The 18,226-nt window shown below is 33.5% G+C and overlaps 2 protein-coding genes across 4 annotated transcripts in view; both read right to left on the bottom strand.

The window, feature by feature from the left end:
• Window positions 1-1,331: 1,331 nt before the first annotated feature.
• On the bottom strand, window positions 1,332-5,718 carry LOC123657673 (heat shock protein 68-like). 3 transcript variants are annotated; one of them, XM_045593196.1, is made up of 7 exons: window positions 5,706-5,718; window positions 3,676-3,836; window positions 2,653-3,534; window positions 2,315-2,584; window positions 2,139-2,240; window positions 1,834-2,061; window positions 1,332-1,704 (listed from the first exon to the last, which is right to left on the bottom strand). In XM_045593196.1, exons 1-7 carry the CDS (start codon window positions 5,716-5,718, stop codon window positions 1,462-1,464), a joined length of 1,899 nt encoding a protein of 632 aa, XP_045449152.1. In that variant the 3' UTR covers window positions 1,332-1,461. The 3 variants fall into 3 exon arrangements, with proteins under 3 accessions (XP_045449152.1, XP_045449150.1, XP_045449151.1); XM_045593194.1 differs by lacking the exon at window positions 5,706-5,718 and adding an exon at window positions 5,206-5,425 and having other exon boundaries at window positions 3,676-3,833; XM_045593195.1 differs by lacking the exon at window positions 5,706-5,718 and having other exon boundaries at window positions 3,676-3,846.
• Window positions 5,719-6,464: 746 nt separating this feature from the next.
• LOC123657781 (probable 2-oxoglutarate dehydrogenase E1 component DHKTD1 homolog, mitochondrial) overlaps window positions 6,465-18,226 on the bottom strand; it is a 35,254-nt gene continuing 23,492 nt past the window's right edge. The window contains exons 13-20 of the mRNA XM_045593294.1: window positions 17,072-17,174; window positions 16,303-16,460; window positions 15,369-15,525; window positions 12,839-13,041; window positions 11,761-11,881; window positions 10,795-10,983; window positions 7,491-7,576; window positions 6,465-6,743 (exon numbers count right to left, since the gene is read on the bottom strand). Of these exons, the coding sequence (XP_045449250.1) occupies window positions 6,633-6,743; window positions 7,491-7,576; window positions 10,795-10,983; window positions 11,761-11,881; window positions 12,839-13,041; window positions 15,369-15,525; window positions 16,303-16,460; window positions 17,072-17,174 (1,128 nt within the window). The 3' untranslated portion in view covers window positions 6,465-6,632. The remainder of the gene's footprint in view (window positions 6,744-7,490; window positions 7,577-10,794; window positions 10,984-11,760; window positions 11,882-12,838; window positions 13,042-15,368; window positions 15,526-16,302; window positions 16,461-17,071; window positions 17,175-18,226) is intronic.

Genomic DNA, 18,226 nt, shown 5'->3' with positions numbered 1-18,226 from the left:
AAATAATTATAAGTTTTATTAAAATATTCCATCTAGCACTTATAATTACATCTCAAGTAGAAATGTTACACAAGAATATAGCGCAAACTAGTAAGTAATAGAATTTAGGTGCAAGTGAACCATTAGAAAATAAGTATAAAACATTGTCTGGCCATAATACTAATAATCCGGCTTCAAAGGATCAATTTTTGTTAGTCAAATAGATACATTTAGTAGACAAAAACCGCAAAATTTATTTCTGAAGGTTATCTTATCGTATTCAATCGATCTATAATGTAGAAATATATCGAGTAGGCTCTAATATAATATCATCAAGCAATAAATCAAATATACAGGGCGTTCGACTACTAACTGCGTTCATTCAAATAGGGGTTCTGTAGGTGTAGAAAATCATGTTTAAGTTTTTTTTTTAATATGTAGCCTTTTTTTCACGTGTTACGTTTCCATTACATCTACAGAACCCCCTAATTAAAATAACGTAGTTAGGAGTCGACCACATACATATATTTTTTTTAATGTAGGTGATAAGTATAGAGATGTTTGAAAAAAAAATACCGGTCGTTTGGAGATAAATGATTAGACAAAATATTTGCATTTAATATTAATTTAGTTACGGACACTGGGAATTAGATTTTAATTTATGTTTAATGTAAATAAATTCGGTAAATATATATATTTATTAAAATATAAATTGGATAGTTAATTGTAGGGCAATCCGTTTGTAATATTTTGTGACGAATTGTAATTATTTTCTGATTCAATACGTATTTTTAAGCACAAAATAGGAATTATTACCATTATAATTAGTATTGTTATATTTTTGGAATAAACTTATGAAAAAAGTATAAATGATTTTTTTATTTATTTTAATCATACTTATAAAATTGATAAATTTTGATGAAATTCAAAAAAACTGACCAAAACGAAAGTCGCTCAAATTAACACGTTTACAAAGGTACTTTCTAAGATTAAAACATTAACTTTGTAGTTTCATTGATTTTTAAAGTTTGTTTCATCCTAGCCGTTAAAAGAAAATATCGTTAATTGAAATACAAAATTTGCAAGTTTTGGACACATAAAAATTAAATCATCAATAACGGGATATTAATAAGCTATTTTAATATTGAACAATAAACGTCGTTATTGCAGTTATAGTGGTTCATATTCTGTTCATTGTGGTGTGAGCGATAGGAAGTTACGTATAACTTATACGGTATAAGTAATACATTTCTGTAACAGATGATCGGACAATACAGAAATGACAAACTCGATGAAACTCGTTATGACGCCAAACATTCAAAAGTAAAATGGTGGTTGATATAAACTATAACGAATATATATTGTATTGCTTTATTATTTGTAATCTTTGAGTCATAAATTTTATAGCGACCCTACGAATGTTGTCATAGCTTGGATTTTGAACAGTTTTTTATTGTTTCTACTCAAATCTAACTTTAAATATTAATCTATCTCTTCGACTCTTGGTCCGCCAGAACTAACAGGTCTTGCATAACTAGGTCCACTGGCTCCGTGAAGTTTCATCATGGCAGATTGGCAGACACTTTGAGCTGATTTCAAATGTTGCTCTAAATCCGATAATGTAGCATCTGGGTTTGATTCCAACCAACGCAGTTGATTGTTACACTCCGTTATAACTGCGTTACGTTCATCGTCTGTTAATCTGTTACCGGCGTTCTCAACAGCCTGGAAATAATTATGCAAGTTTATTTATTCTACAGTACTTGTATATATATATAACAAATATAATCTTTTTCAGACAACATTACCTATGTCACCAAAAAAATTATCAATTTTTATTTAGTGTTACTGTACCGTTTTACATCCAAACAAATACGCTTCTAACTGATTTCTAATTTCGACTCTTTTTCGTGCGTTTTCGTCTTCATTTTTAAATTTTTCAGCGTCTTGAAGCATCTTCTCTATTTCACTTTTATTGAGACGTCCTTTATCATTTGATATTGTTATTTGTTCTGATCGACCTGTACTTTTATCTTGTGCGCTTACACTAAGGATACCATTAGCATCGATGTCAAAGGTAACCTAAAAACGAGAAAGAGTTACTATAGGGAATATATTATATAATAGAAGAGAACGGTGTAGAAATAAAAAAGACTTACTTCAATTTGCGGTATTCCTCTCGGAGCAGGTGGAATTCCCGACAAATTGAAAGTTCCGAGCAAATTATTATCCTTGGTCATTGCTCTCTCTCCTTCAAATATCTACATAGAAGAATGAAATAGTAAAAAAAAAACTTAAATTATAGTGTAAAAGACAATTTATCTTTATGATGTACCTGAATCGTGACAGCGGGTTGATTATCAGCATAAGTTGTAAAAATTTTCTTTTGCGCAATCGGTATTCTCGTGTTTCTTTCTACCAACTTTGTCATGATGCCTCCAGCTGTTTCTATTCCGAGCGATAATGGAATAACATCGACAAGTAGAACGTCTTGGATGCGAGTGTCTTTAGAACCGGTTAAAATGGCTGCTTGCACGGCAGCACCATATGCAACTGCTTCGTCAGGATTTATAGAAAGATTTAAAACTTTTCCATTAAAGAAATCCTAAAAATGTTATTTTTTTTTATTATGGCTCTTTAGTTGTATTATGAAATTATGACATAATGTACTACCTGTAACAATCTCTGAACTTTCGGAATTCTCGTTGAACCACCAACCATTACGATATCGTGTATTTCCCTCGTATTTAATTTCGCATCTTTAAGAGCTCTATCAACTGGTCCAAGCGTCTGACGAAATAAATCGGAACATAACTCTTCGAACCGTGCTCTTGTTATTTTTGCATAGAAATCAATACCTTCATGTAAAGCATCTACTTCTAAACTAGCTTCTGTACTTGATGATAACGTTCGTTTAGCTCGTTCACATGCGGTTCGCAATCTCCTCAAAGCCTTCGGGTTACTTTTAATATCTTTTTTGTACTTTTTTTGAAATTCTTGGCTAAAATGATCTACCATTCGATTATCGAAATCCTCACCTCCCAAATGTGTATCACCTGCTGTTGACCGCACTTCGAACAAAGAACCTTCAGATATTTGCAAAATTGACACATCGAATGTACCGCCACCGAGGTCAAATATAAGTACATTCTTTTCTCCCTTCAAGTCTCTGTCCAGTCCGTAAGCAAGTGCGGCAGCGGTTGGTTCATTGATGATTCTTAGCACATTTAAAGCAGCAATAGCGCCAGCGTCTTTTGTTGCTTGTCGTTGAGCATCATTGAAATATGCTGGTACAGTTATAACAGCATCTTTTACAATACCTCCGAGGAAGGTTTCGGCGACTTCTTTCATTTTAGTTAGAACCATAGAAGAAATTTCTTCGGGAGTAAAGCGTCGCTTTTCGCCTTTGTATTCAACTACAATTTTAGGTTTACCATTATCCGAAATTACTTCAAATGGCCAGTGTTTAATGTCTTGTTGAATTTTAGGATCATCAAATTTTCTACCGATTAAACGTTTTGCGTCGAATACTGTATTTTTTGGGTTCATCGCTATCTAATTATAAAAGAGACAAAGAAAAAATCTTAAATAAATTACCATATATTATTATTACACAAAAGAATATACATACATCTGAGCGTAAATAAAAAAAAAAAAAATACGTATGTATGTACATACATACGTATTATTCTTTACCTGATTTTTTGCTGCATCTCCGATAAGCCTTTCGTTATCATTGAAGGCTACGTACGAAGGCGTAGTTCTGTTACCTTGGTCGTTGGCGATTATCTCAACTTTTCCGTGCATAAATACTCCAACACAGGAATAAGTCGTTCCTAGATCTATTCCAACCGCTGGTACAACCATATCGAGACTGGATAATTACTTAGAAAATATATTAAGCAAATTGTTTTTTTCTTCAGAATAAACTTTAAATGTCGCTTAATATGTATGTGTAATATTTGTGTAAATCTATAGTTATAGTTTTATCTAATAATGAGATTACAGAAAAAAATTGAAGAAAGTGTTCCTTTTAATTAAATGTTTTCGATTCCATTTTGTTTGTATTTTGATTCATTAATTAATTTAAAAGTTTTTCCAAAACTAAAGAATAGTATACCTACTTGGGAATTTTGAAGACGATGACACATCATTTTAATTATGTCAAAATATTACATAATATCCATAGATAATATACATGAATGGTTTACATATATCCTCTTTATACATATGTTCTTTTGAAAAGCAAACTATTTTCTTAATGAAATTTTGTAGTACTTTAAATCCTTAAAATAAATTTAAGTTAACTTCTAATTATTTTGGGGAAAACGCTTAGATTAGAAGCAGTTGCAATTTATTACGTAAATTTATTACTCCGTCTGAACTATAAGACGGTCAACGAAGGATTGAAATTTATATCCAATACGATTTACTAATACTTTTTGGACATTGATTTATTTACTACCTAATACACTATTTTTACTTTTTTCATTTTTACTGTAGAATAATGAGTTTTGTCGTAAATCTCAGTAAGAAAGAGTTAAATGTAAAGTATTGAACATTGTAAAATATTTAGGTAGTAGGTACGTTAAACAATAGTTACTAGCAATTTGTATAAAGGCTATAAATTTTATTCTTATATTATCCAAACTTAAAAAAGTCTACGATTCACTTTGAATGCCACCGAAATTTGTTCGGTACCTAAATTATAAATTTGTTTAAAATAACTTACTATTTATTTTTATATGTAAATAGAGTATTAATATATATTATACTAATTATATATTTATACTGAACAAAAAAAAAACAAGTATATTTTTCACATTTATTATGGAAATATAATTAAGATTTAAACATATAGAGATAGATAATAAACATAGTTTAGAACAACTTAATAAATAATATATAAACAGTAAAGTCAACAAGAAACCAAACAAGAGGCAGAAGCAAAATCGGAATTTAATTTTCTGCTTAAGAAACTTAAACATTAACATGATCTAGATTTAACCAGATTTAAATAGTTTTCCTATCGTTTCCCCTTCTTTTTCTTCTTATTAAAATCAGGGGGATGAAACATTCTCGCCTGCAAGAGCTCTTGAACATTGTGACAGGCGTAGTATACGTTGTCCATAGCAGATTCCGTCAGCATGTCAACATTACATCTACCTTTTGCTTTGCCTTTCTTAGCTCTCCCTCCTCCCTTTTTCGATTTCTTCTTGTCTCCACCCTCTTCTTTGTCTTTCTTTTCTTTTTTCTTTCCTTTACCTTTACCAGCCATTTCAACTGTATCTTTGGTAACCGTTGTTAGAATGTTATTGATTAAATAGTCTCGCGTAGTGTAGAGATAAAATAACAAAGCAAAATATTTTTAAGACTGCCACGCCAACTGAATGTGCTAAAGTATATATTATTTTATTGAAACTTATATTAACGTCTTATTGTAATGATAAGACGTTAATTTCTGTCTTCTGTAAGTAAATGTCTTTGTCTGTAAGTAGTGTGTCTTTTCTGTAAGTTCCTGTATGATATAATGAAATTTATAATAAAAGATGGTTTTTTGAAAGAGTAACTGTAAAGCGTCTTGACAATTCTTCGCTACAGAATCTACATTCGAAATTGAAGGTAGCTTCAATTCAGTTCATCATCAAAATCATCATTTCAGCCTGTCACAGTCCACTGTTGGACACGGGCCTCCACAAGTTCACGCCAAAAATGCGCGAACTCATGTGTTTTGCCCATAGTCACCACGCTGGGCAGGCGGGTTGGTGACCGCAGGGCTGACTTTGTCGCACCGAAGACGCTGCTGCCCGTCTTCGGCCTGTGTATTTCAAAGCCAGCAGTTGGATGGTTATCCCGCCATCGATCGGCTTCTTAAGTTCCAAGATGGTTGTGGAACCTTGTTATCCCTTAGTCGCTTCTTACGACACCCACGGGAAGAGAGAGGGTGGTTATGTTCTATACTACAGTAGCCATACAAGGAATTCAGTTATATATTATCAAAGCAAATATAATTTGATTACGGGAGGACTCCCGTGATCATGGTTGGTCTACAGTATCCGAAACGTCAAGCATGTAAGAAACCTAATAAACAGCGATAAAATCCGAATAAGTTATTCCATTACAATGAGTGTAATTCGCGTAAACATTAGAAAATAATATAATTTTAGTAAAAAGTAATTTCAAAGCCTACTTGAATAAATTTAGTACACACGAATAAACCTGTTTATAGTAAATTTGCTTTAGTAATTATCGACAAATTATCTTCAGTAGCTTTACATACCTACGATAATACGAGTTGGCATAGTGTTCCTTTGAGGTGTCGAAATAGTAATTTAGATACATACATTAAATTCTGTTTTACAATTTTAAAGCAGTTAAAATGTTTTAAAAATAGAACTGTTTTATTACCTTCATTTATTAATAATGTAACATTTAAAATTTAATACATGGCTTAATGAATGAATTTTTATCAAAATGAAAGACACTTTTAATTTATAACAAATTTAATTTATATTTAATTAAAAAAAAACATTAATAGATAACAATACATCACATAAATGCAAAAGTTCGAATTAAAATATTGTTCGTACCAGTACGTATTTAATCGGAAAGTAATAACAATATCAATAGTTTCATTGTTTTGTTTCATTATTTTATTTAATATTGTAGAGCGGTTCTCGTAGAATGTGATCGACTTCCACCTTATGTAACTTAGAAGTACCGACGGCAGGGGTCGCGTACTCAGCGCGGCCCGCGTATGTCAGCTAAGAGGAAATTAATTAAATTTAAATCGCGTTAAATAGAAGAAAAAATGTATTAAAATATAACATAGTGTATCGTTTTCCTCGGTGGAAATGGACTATTAAACACAAAAATATTTTTTTAAATTTGAAACACTTCTTGAGATAAGCGTTCAAACAAACAAACAAACACTTCAGCTTTATAATATTAGTATACTCGTAGATATTCATCGATAACGTCACCATTTTCTAAAGTTGGTAAAAAGGAAAAAAAATGTAATATAGTTAAACAAGTAGGTACACTAAAGTAAAGTAGGTACGTAAACTTACACCCAGACTTGGGGTGGGAATTGAACCCGCAACCCCCGGAGCAGAAAGCAGGGTCACTACAAACTGCGCCAACGGGCTATTCATTGAGTAAATATCATATTATATATTAATACGCTAAGGTTAAGATAAAGTTTAAGATGTTTGCTTCTCTTTTTACAATAAACTTCACAATTACTCCATATAAATTATATATCTTTTTATAGATAATTGTTTGCTCTACCGACATTCACAACTAAAAAATTTAAATTATTTAAAAAGGAAGGTTAGGTATTCTTTAAGAAGAAAGAAGGCTATTTTATTCCTCAAATCAACGCGGGTGAAATCGCGTGACTTAACTAATTATGTTTAATACAAATAGAAAATTTAGTAAATTACTATTTAAAAAGGAAAGCCTCTGCAGAAAAAGGGTATATTCAAGTACGTAAAGGAAAAAGTTTTTACCTTTTTTCCGAGAAGATTCTCGAAGCGAGGCTTAACGAAGCTCCAGGCCCCCATATTTCTGTGTTCCTCTTGACTCCATATAAACTCTGTAATTTCATCGGAAAATATAGGTAGTACTAAATAATCTTTTGAATCCGTAGCTTATTGCAGCATATTTTTTAAATTTATTTCCTAACTAGTAGCCTCGGCTTCGCACGGTTGCAAAAACTATCAGTATTCCTCTACTATACTATACATGTATTATACATATAAACCTTTCTTTGAAATCGCTCTATTTACTAAAGAAAACCAAATCAAAATCCGTTGCGTAGTTTTAAAGATATAAGCATACATACAGCGGCAAGCGACTTTGTTTTATACTATGTAGTGATAAACAAACAACTTTTTTCAATAATGACAAGGTTCCTCAAAACTGTTTAAACAGTTTGTCTGCGGTATCAAGAGTCTATAAACGTTATAATATGTTTGATTCGAAATTTGTATGAATAAATTATTGGAGTTGTTGACAATTCAGCCTATGACATCTCACTGCTGGGCATAGGCCTCTTTCTCCGTGTCGAAGAAGTATCAGGCTTAATCCATCTCGCTGCTCCACAGCGGGTTAGCTGGTTTATTTACAAATTGGTAAATACTTTAATATTTATTGCTGTCAGTGGTAATTTGATTTTCAACACTTACACTTCACACTAAGATCGAAAAATTTATTTAAAAGTTAAAGACCGATATAAGATAAAACTGAAAAATAATTTGTTGAGGAAGATTTACTTCAAGGGATGTAAAGTGTAATAAATTGACTGCAAGGTTATTTTATGTCCCTAACATTTTTCCTATTTTTTTATTTGAACATTAAACGTATATGTATTCTTAAGTAAGATTGTGTTTAAAAGTATAAGTCAAAAGCTAGAACTTCACAACAGTATCTGAAAGAATATAAAATGAATTGCTTCACTGCGTTTCAGATATTTATTGAACGTTGAAGGCAGTTTTCATAGCAGTTAAATTCGATTGTGAATGTGAGTCAAACTTCACTAATTTATAACTGAAACTGTCGCAAGCATACTTCGCGAAACGGTTGGCGCAGTTGGCGAGACGGTCAGTGACATTTAACTTGAATAGTATACGCGAGACTATACTATGAAAATGTTTTTTTTCTTCGATAACCCGTTTTTCAGCTCCACGGCTATATAGAGTTTATAAAAGAGGCATTATATTATAGTACATTTCATTCTACAGCTACAAAGTCAAAAATTAAAAAACAAACATTTTAAACATCTCGGTCATGGTAGCAAAATCAATTATTTAATTTAGAAATAGCACTATTATAACAGACAACAAAGTTAGGTAATGCAAGAAGTTACTTATTGAACGTTATATACATTAAGTTAATATCAGCATTTTATTTTACTAAGCTAATCTTTAGACGCCGCGTTGGCGCAACGGTCACAGCCATGGATTGTGCCTGTTGCACTGGCGGTTGCGGGTTCGAACCCCACACATGACAAACATTTGTATTGGCCATACAGGTGTTTGCCGTAGTCTGGGTGTTTGTGCAGTCCTTGTGGGTCTCCCTACCGTGCCTCGGAGAGCACGTTAAGCCGTCGGTCCCGGTTGTTATCATGTACACCAGCTGATAGCGATCGTTACTCATAGTAGGGAGTATATGCGCCAACCCGCATTGGAGCAGCGTGGTTGATTAAGCTCTGATCTTTCTCCTACATGGGGAAAGAGGCCTAGAGTGGGATATTACAGACTGAACGGAATCTTTAGTGTCTCGCAGTAGGTAAGCAGGATTTAACTAAAAATACAAAGGAAATTAATGTTTTTCTTTTTTATTGCAAAATATTTGCTTGAAAACGAGGCCAATTTGTATAATATCAAACTACACTCAATTAAAGTTTAAAAAAGAAAGTTAACGAATTTTGTTGGTAGAAAGTGATATTGGATTGGTTCGTGACGCAGTACGTGTGTCGGATATGAGGTCATGGAAATTACTTGGATTTCGGTAGCGAGAAATGAAAAATCTCATTTTGATTTTAGATGGTTTTGTACACAATTCATATGTATTTGTGACAAATTTCCAAAATTCGAAGTTATAAAATGAAGAATCAATATGTAAACCCTTGCTCGAAGCGAAATCTTGAACATTAAACGTAGAATAAATATTTAATGACCGTTCACAGAGAAGTGTTCAAATGTTTGGTCCCTCGGGCCCTACGATATTAGCGAGCTTCAGACGTACGAACTACAGACTTTGGCAATAAACATTTATATAGAAACGTCTACATAGAAATGGCTATAGGATTTTGTTTGGAAAGGAAGTAGTTAAACGAATTTTGCTTAGTTTGAACTTTCGAAGTACTTATTTAATTACATAAAAAACCCGATTCCATTTACATCGACAAGAAGTTTTATATTACTAGTTCTTTTTGAACTATAAGTACGTACGATGTTGCAATGTTATTCTGTCTCTTACACTCAAGTAGGACAATTATTACCCATTCAATTGTTTGTGACTAAAATATTTCTTGTATAAGCGCCTTACACTCAACGAACCCCACTAGGATTCACTTCTGTGTTGGGGGTCCGGAAACACATACAATACACAAGCACAAACACTTAGACCACGGCAAACATTTGTATGGCCAATACACATGTATGTCGAGTGCGAGGATCGAACCACAACCGCCAGTGTAACAGTCATATAGGTCAGTGCTCTGACCGTGTCAATCCAAATCTTTATATTACGGACAGGCCAGTATTATTTTGAAGGTTCAATTCAGTTCTGCCTATTCCAGTCCGCTGCTGGACATAGACCTCCACAAGTTCCCGCCAGACATTCCGGTTTTCCCGGTTTCCGGTAAAGTTCCTTTAAAGCCGAGGGTCATGTATTTGATTTCTGGTATAGGGTATAGGTATTTGTTCTTCTTATTTGTTCGCTTATTACTTCGATTTTCGTGTTACAACGAGGAAAATCATCAATGGATTGTTATCAAAACATTCAATATTTTTCTATCTCTTTTAAATAATTCTCAACAGCATTCAGATTTCATTTTAGTATGTGCATCCCGTATTTTAGAAACAAAAAACACTAACGCCCAGATAAACAATTGCTATGAACCACTGCGCTAAAGTCACGTATTTTATTGCTAATCTATGTAAATTAGCCATAATTACTTCTGGCTTACCCTTATGTCGCCAGGCGTTTTGCAGCGCTTGCAGCGGATAGCGTGAATGGAACTCCACCCTCACAATAGCAACCTTAGCCTTATTTCTACTTATTATCTATACTAAAACTAATACTTACTTCTGGCATTACTGTATTTAGCCAATTCATTCTGTATCGCTTGCAACGGGAACGGCGAAAGTGATTCCATCCTTATTATAGCAACATCTTCAATTTTAGCCCTATTTCTCTCTTTATTCAGTTCGTAGTAATGCTTCCCGCTCACGAGGATCACTCGCTTCACGTTGAGAGGGTTTGCGGTCGCATCGCCTGGGGATTGGAAAATTAGATGTGTTTTTGAACTAGTTAATGTTCTAATATAGTAAAATATAAATGAGAGGCTTTGAATTGAACTACATATTCTAAGCTACGTATAAAGATCAGTCAGTAGTTCAAGTATAAGATTAAGTATAACTGGCTTCGAACATACCATTCCTATATGTGGTTTAATTTAATGCCTCTTGTTGATATACACTTTATATCTCTGTTTTATATATCACTGGTAATTTAAATCAAAGATTTAATTTATAAGTAGAGAGTGGGTTCTGTAGAAATAAAGTAAGTACTAGAAGACAGTAAGGACGTTTGTGAAATTTTAAAAGTACGTTTTGTGTGAGGATTGTGTTCTTTTCTACAATTGGACAAAAAATATTCAAGTATTGAAAAACAGATGTACGCAATCGCTTCGTATAAAAGACAGTGAGTTTGTCCTGGTGGAATGATACGAGTTTTTTTAGAATAAGGCGAGACGGGGATCGAACCTACAACTATGAAGCAGATAGCAAAGTCCAGTGACTGTCAACTGCGCCAACGATAGCTCAAATTTATATTCAAATTAAATCTAGGAAAAAAAAATCGTTTGAATTTTGATTGTTTGTTCATAATATTATTATGCGAAGCGGGAATCGAACTCGTTACTCTGGAGCAGATAGCAGAAAAGTTCTACGAAAAAGTTCTAGAAAATTTATCCTGAATAAGTAAAATGAAACAATTTTACCAGTAATATCCTCAAACTTTGTTAAAGCTTGTTATAAAGTTAATAATTACCAATAACTGGTTTGAAGTGAGTTCCGGGTTCGAATTCCGAGAGAGGCGAGACGGCGTCCGCCAACCGCAAGAGAATTTTCGGAGCGACGACTATTAAAGGTTTCCTGTAGTTTCGTACCATCTATTAAATTAAACACTAAAATGAGAGACTAAAACAAAATTTAAAATACATTAACAGCTAAGGGACTCTCTTATTAAAGTAAAAGTTGGCCCTGCGATTAACTGACAACTAGACCTTTGGGTTTGGTTAATTCAAAGGTTGCGAATAGAAATATCTCTTCCCGTGGGTGTCGTAAGAGGCGACTAAGGGATAACACAGTTCTGCTACCACCTTGGAACTTGAGAAGCCGACCGATGGCGGGATAACCATCCAACTGCTGGCTTTGAAATACACAGGCCGAAGACGGGCAGCAGCGTCTTCGGTGCGACAAAGCCAGTACTGCGGTCACCAACCCGCCTGCCCAGCGTGGTGACTATGGGCAAAACACATGAGTTCACGTTATTTTTGGCGTAAACTTGTGGAGGCCTGTGTCCAGCAGTGGACTGTATAGGCTGTAATGATGAATAGAAATATCTGACAAATAAAATGAGAGAGATACAAATGGAATTGTGATAAAAAATTAAAACACAAACAATTTTATCTCATTTTTCCATTAGATCTTTTCATTTTTACAACCTTTGTTATATAGAAAAGGGTTTATGGGTTGATTAAGATTACTTGAGATGAGGTGGCGAATGCTAGCGCAACCCCATATCGCCCAACTCAGGTTGACGACTGCTCACACGTGGTGGTTTTTTAGTCAGGTCAGTTAGATGTCTGGCATAACCCTTTGGTGCCCCCACGCTGGAGGGTATCCATAATGGATTTTCCCCACATAAAAAAAAAGATTACTTGAGATGTTGTTAACTTCCAACTTCTTTTTAGAGTGAATTTAATCCCATAAGAATCCTTGCGTTAGTCTATTTGCGTTAATCTATCCCGCAGTTTGAAGAGTACGAGTATTTAGGTTTTTTTCCTAAATTATGTTAGAATTTGCAGTAAAAAGGTTTTTTTTTATATTTACAAAAAATTATTTACCTGTCTCCTCAATAAATGAAAGTACTGAGCCGGCGTGGTTGGATTCATAATATGTAAGCAGACAGCTTCAGAATCTGGAGCAATTTCTGAACTATCGCTGAGTTGTAGGAATCTTTCAAGTCTACACGAGGAGTGTTCGGAGGCCGCTCCGTCGTACCCGTGAGGAAGGAGCATCACGAGACCGTTGCTTCTTACCCATTTTACTGGATAAAAGTAAGATATATTATTAAATTTTTACATAAGCAGATTGTTCTTAGAGTATAATTTAAATCATGTTTTTTTTTTTATACAACTAGGACAGCAAAAAAGCGTATAGCTCATCTGATGGTAAGCGATTATCGTAGTATATAGTGCAGTACTAGAAGCATCGCTAGCGCGTTGCAAATCCTACCCTCAATCTCTCCTCGAGAGCTCTGATCACCTTACTCACCACAGGAGCACAACACTGCTTTAAAGCAATATTATTTAGCTGTAATCATCTACAAGGTTGAGATTCTTCCCCAGTCGGGGTGCTCAAGATTTGAGTAATGTATGAATATAAATTTTTTATACTATTTTTTATTAAGAAATTTTACAAACTTTTTTACCAACACCAATAATGATGAATTCAGACTAAAAAAGAAAAGGTAAAAACTACTTTTTACAACGAGGATAACTTTTGTCCATACTATTTACATGCTATTTATTTACGAATATAAAAATAATTATATAGCCTTCTTATTTCTAAGTGCCATATATAATTAATAAAATAATACATACAAGTTTATTGCCATAACAAAATTAAGATATGAAAAGGTACTAAACAACAGGTAAAACCTCTTACGGTTTTACGGCTTCAGAATAATTTTATACACATAAAGAGTGTTATCAATAACGCAGTAATGAGGGTCTCAACGGTAACCGTTCGGAAAAAAAATCCATTCGACCCGCAAAGTGAGCCTTTAGATCGAGACCATTACTGGGTCGTAAAAGTGGTATGACTTGCGTACGGTTTTCTACTGTCATACGAATTGAACTTAAGACTTTATTCGATTGATTAAATTTAATATATTTGTAATAAATGATTCGATGATGTCTGAAATTTTTAGTAGTAGTCGACACGAATTATTTTATCTCAAACTAGCTGTTCGATTGGACTTAGTACCGCCATAAATTGGTGAATCTATCGATTTTTATTATTATCTTTTAGCCCTGCCTGACAGTAATGAAGAAAAAGAATATCGAATGTAATAAAATTTGTAAATTAACTATTCCAAATCAATATCAAATTTCTTTATTTGGGTAACCTTGCAATGTTTTGAGATTTATTTGAGAGTAGCAAAGACCTAAACTAATCGATAAAATCTTGCTGAAGAACTTATTTTTCCTCAATTGCTCATTAAAATGAAAACTATTTCAGTATTCAGTTCGTTAGGAACTACTCACAAAGGCCTGGAGTGAAACTTGCTTTTGATATGATAACACTCCGAACATGTATTGACTTACAAAGTTTCCGGACTACTTGCAACTTTAAGGCCTGTTTCACTAGCTGCTGATAATGCTATCTGAAGTATAACAATATCCAGCAGAATTTTTTTTTTAGTATTCTCTTTGAATATCAAACTTCAGTTAACAGCTAAATATTTATATTTCTATTTATAAATACAAAGACATTATTAGTTTATTAGTTGAGGAGAAACAGATCTTAAGAGTGTGATTTATTTTCTTCTGATAAAGCCTATCAATAACTTACGTAAATGATAAACTATCTCAGCAACTTGTGAGACATATAACCCTAATGATTGTATTCTCTCTTTTTACCAAATCAAAACTTTGTCACAACATTCTCTAGATGGATATTTATGTTCAAGTTATATTAAGTTGAAACAAGTTTTTAATGTGATGAGATATAAATCTCTTAAGAGGTAAAACTTTAGTCATCATGTCATTGTACAGTTTTTGTGTTTTTTTTTGGTATTTTGCGAGTACTTTAGTAGACAAATTAAAAGTAATAGTAATAATTTATTTCAGCGATTCTATTTCGGGTAAGAGATCTATACTATAACAGGTCAAATTCTTTATATTGAAGATAATTTAAAAAAATCTTCAAAATCACGCCGAAATTGTCATACTACAAGACTAGACAATTTTATTCCAAAATTCTGCAGGATTCATCTGCGGGATAAGATGAAAGTAAAAAAATAATTGAAAACGCTTATATGTATATAGTAGAAAATGCTATATATATATATATATATATATATATATATAGTAGAAAATAAGAAACGTGTAAGGGCGAATAAAGTCACGGGAAACAGCTAGTAAATTATTAGTCATAATACAATACAAATAATAATAAACATACAAGTAAAAGATTTGGTTAATTAAAAAGTATATATAATTATGTCTGCACAAAGGACGGCACGGTAAGTATAATACTACTAAATGTCATTAAACTCATTCAAAGTGATACTCACTCTCTTATCATTAATAATGATATTCACTTTTCTACTAGGAAATGTCATGAAAGTTATAAATAATTGATACTCACTCTCTCCAGAAGCTATGAAAGTGTCGACTATTATCTGAGCGCCGTTGTAGAAGTCTCCAAACTGAGCCTCCCAGACACACAAGTTGTCTGGATTATCAAACGCCATACCGTATTCGAAACCTAACACTGCTTCTTCTGATAGTATGGAATTAGCTACCTGAAAATATTTCCTTAAGTTTTGAATTTTTCTTCTCAAATATCATTACATCATTACAGCCTATACAGTCCACTGCTGGACATAGGCCTCCACAAGTTTACGCCAAAAATAACGTGAACTCATGTGTTTTGCCCATAGTCACCACGCTGGGCAGGCGGGTTGGTAACCGCAGTACTGGCTTTGTCGCACCGAAGACGCTGCTGCCCGTCTTCGGCCTGTGTATTTCAAAGCCAGCAGTTGGATGGTTATCCCGCCATCGGTCGGCTTCTTAAGTTTCAAGATGGTTGTGGAACCTTGTTATCCCTTAGTCGCCTCTTACGACACCCACGGGAAGAGAGGGGGTGGCTAAATTCTTCAGTGCCGTAGCCACACAGCACAATGTCAATATCGTCAAATATGGTAAAATGAAAATTAGGAAAAATTTGGAGAATCTTTTACAATACTAATGTCAAAGTAGGTTTACCAGACCAAATCACTTCATAAAATTTACACTTGACACTCTTAAAGTACTAATAATAGCAATTTATTTTCGTGTAAACTCTTTTGTATTAAAAAAATGTTCTGTTCTTCAAACAATAAGTGGGAATACGCCTTTAATAGCAGGACTACAGCAAGCGTATTTTCGACCCTACCCTCGATCCTCCCTATAAGGTACTTGTACTAGGTGAACTTCTTCAGTTGGGTTGCTGCAAATTTAGAATAGGATATTTCCTACCGTTTCTTACTTCAATAAACGGTATAACACATATTAAACAAACCATAGTATAGTATATGTACCTCCAGAAAGCCCTTCTGATCAGGATGTATATGATTGAGGGGCACATGTATGGTCTCCATCTCTTGGTCTATCAACATGACGTGTCGCTGCGAAAATGTCCCTCGTCCAACGTCCTCGCCACTTAAGCGGACGTGGTGACCTTCGAGCATTAGAGACCCTGGGGAGAGGTTAAACTTGTGTTGGTTTATATAACAAGTACTTCAATAAATTCATATCTTCATCCCTTATATCTAGTGGCATTGTATTTTATGCAAGATTTTACTAATTTTACGATAATTTTTTTTCAAAGACTTCTGGAGTTTCTGGCCGGTTCTTCACTGCAGAATCGGTGGTAGCTAAATTTTTTACTATAATTAATTAATTAATACAAGTATAATTTTAATTTCTAAAATGACGATTCAAAGCTGCTTTTGAAGCCTATTCGAATAAAATAATTTTTGAATTTGATTTTCTTGTGGTGGAGGAGCACCAGGAGATGTAATAATAATAATAATAAAAAATCATCGTGTCGAATAATTGTAAATTAAGAATGAAAAAAAGTGCTTTCGTACAAAGTACACATGTGAGAAGTGAAACTTCTTTGGCAAACTAATTTTTAAGTCTCGTTTATATTTATACAAATCTAAAGCTTTAGATTTCCATTCAAGCGTTATCGACAAAAACGTTACCGTTTCATCCGTAAAAATTTTACCCTCATGCGCCTAAAGAAATTTCACTTCAAAAATACCTGTTTGTATTTTGACCGGTTTTTATCTTAAATTTTTTTACCAAAGGCAAGCGCTTCTGCAGTCGCCCAATCGAGATCTTTTCCTTCTGTTATTTTGTTGAGACGATTTTTGACGTGCGTCTTTGCGAGATGTGCGTGGATGTTCTGAAATCAATAAATTATATTAATCGAAAAAAAAAAAAAAAAAAATTGATTATAAGTATATGGAAAATGGTATGGTATCTTAAATGCATAATAGGTTCAGGTTGTAAGCGTTCCACTGCTGAGCAAAGGGCTTCTCTATATGTAGGAGAAGGGTTGGAGCTAAATCTACCACGCTGTTCTAAAAAAGAAAAGAAATTAAACCGCGAATTGGTGGAAATTTTTGTGTACAAAATTATGAACAATATGTGTTGCACTGTTGGCATTTACTACGCTTTCTGCTTCAGAATTGCGGTTTTGATTTTCAACCCTAGTTTGGGGTATTACGTAATATACAATACGCTGAGCTGGTTAACGTCGTGTGTTTACGTTTTCGTGATTAAAGAAATTTATTAAAAACTAGCTGAAGCCGTAAACGTTGGTTTGCCATATATGTTTTCAACCCCCTTAACCCCCCCCCCCCATAACTTAAGGGTATGAAAAATAGATGTTGGTCGATTCTCAGACCTTCCGGATATGCACACAAAATTTCATAAAAATCTGTCCAGCCGTTTCGGAGGAGTATGTTAACTAACATTGTGACACGAGAATTTTGTATATAAGATTTACTTAAATACAAACGTTGTTTTGACAGAACAAACATAGAAAATAATTATTTAATTAGGTACAGTCGTTCAGAAGTTTTGGACGTATACATATTTCAGCAATTACTTTTTGTTATAATTGTATTTAAAACTAATTGCGGATGAAGTTAATTTATTTTAAATTATTTGTCGATTGTCGATATACGATTATCTTAAAAAATGTTTAAAATTGAAAGCATCTCAATATAATATATGTAACTACTAATTACTTGTAAAGTTATTAAGCTCGATGCGGATAATATTTCGACCTCATACAAACAATACAAGTCGTCCTCAAAGGGAGACCTAATGGAAACAGTAACAATACCGGGATTACATTTTCATCAGCGAACATCACAAGTAGTCTAATCAAGCTTTGAATTGACTTTCACACACTACCCTCTTATAATATTACTGCATTACGTTTATTCT

The sequence above is a fragment of the Melitaea cinxia genome, chromosome 11, assembly GCF_905220565.1.
Source record: "Melitaea cinxia chromosome 11, ilMelCinx1.1, whole genome shotgun sequence".
NCBI lineage: Eukaryota > Metazoa > Arthropoda > Insecta > Lepidoptera > Nymphalidae > Melitaea > Melitaea cinxia.
The sequence above is the reverse complement of the archived record's forward strand: the minus strand, read 5'-3'. Positions and strand labels throughout refer to the sequence as shown.

Coding starts and splice junctions, on each gene's coding strand:
- LOC123657673 (XM_045593194.1), bottom strand. CDS start 5,257: ATGGCTGGTAAAGGTAAAGGAAAGAAAAAAGAAAAGAAAGACAAAGAA. Junction 3,535..3,675: donor GAGATGCAGCAAAAAATCAG/GTAAAGAATAAT, acceptor TTTTATAATTAG/ATAGCGATGAACCCAAAAAA. Junction 1,705..1,833: donor ATTTGTTTGGATGTAAAACG/GTACAGTAACAC, acceptor AATTATTTCCAG/GCTGTTGAGAACGCCGGTAA.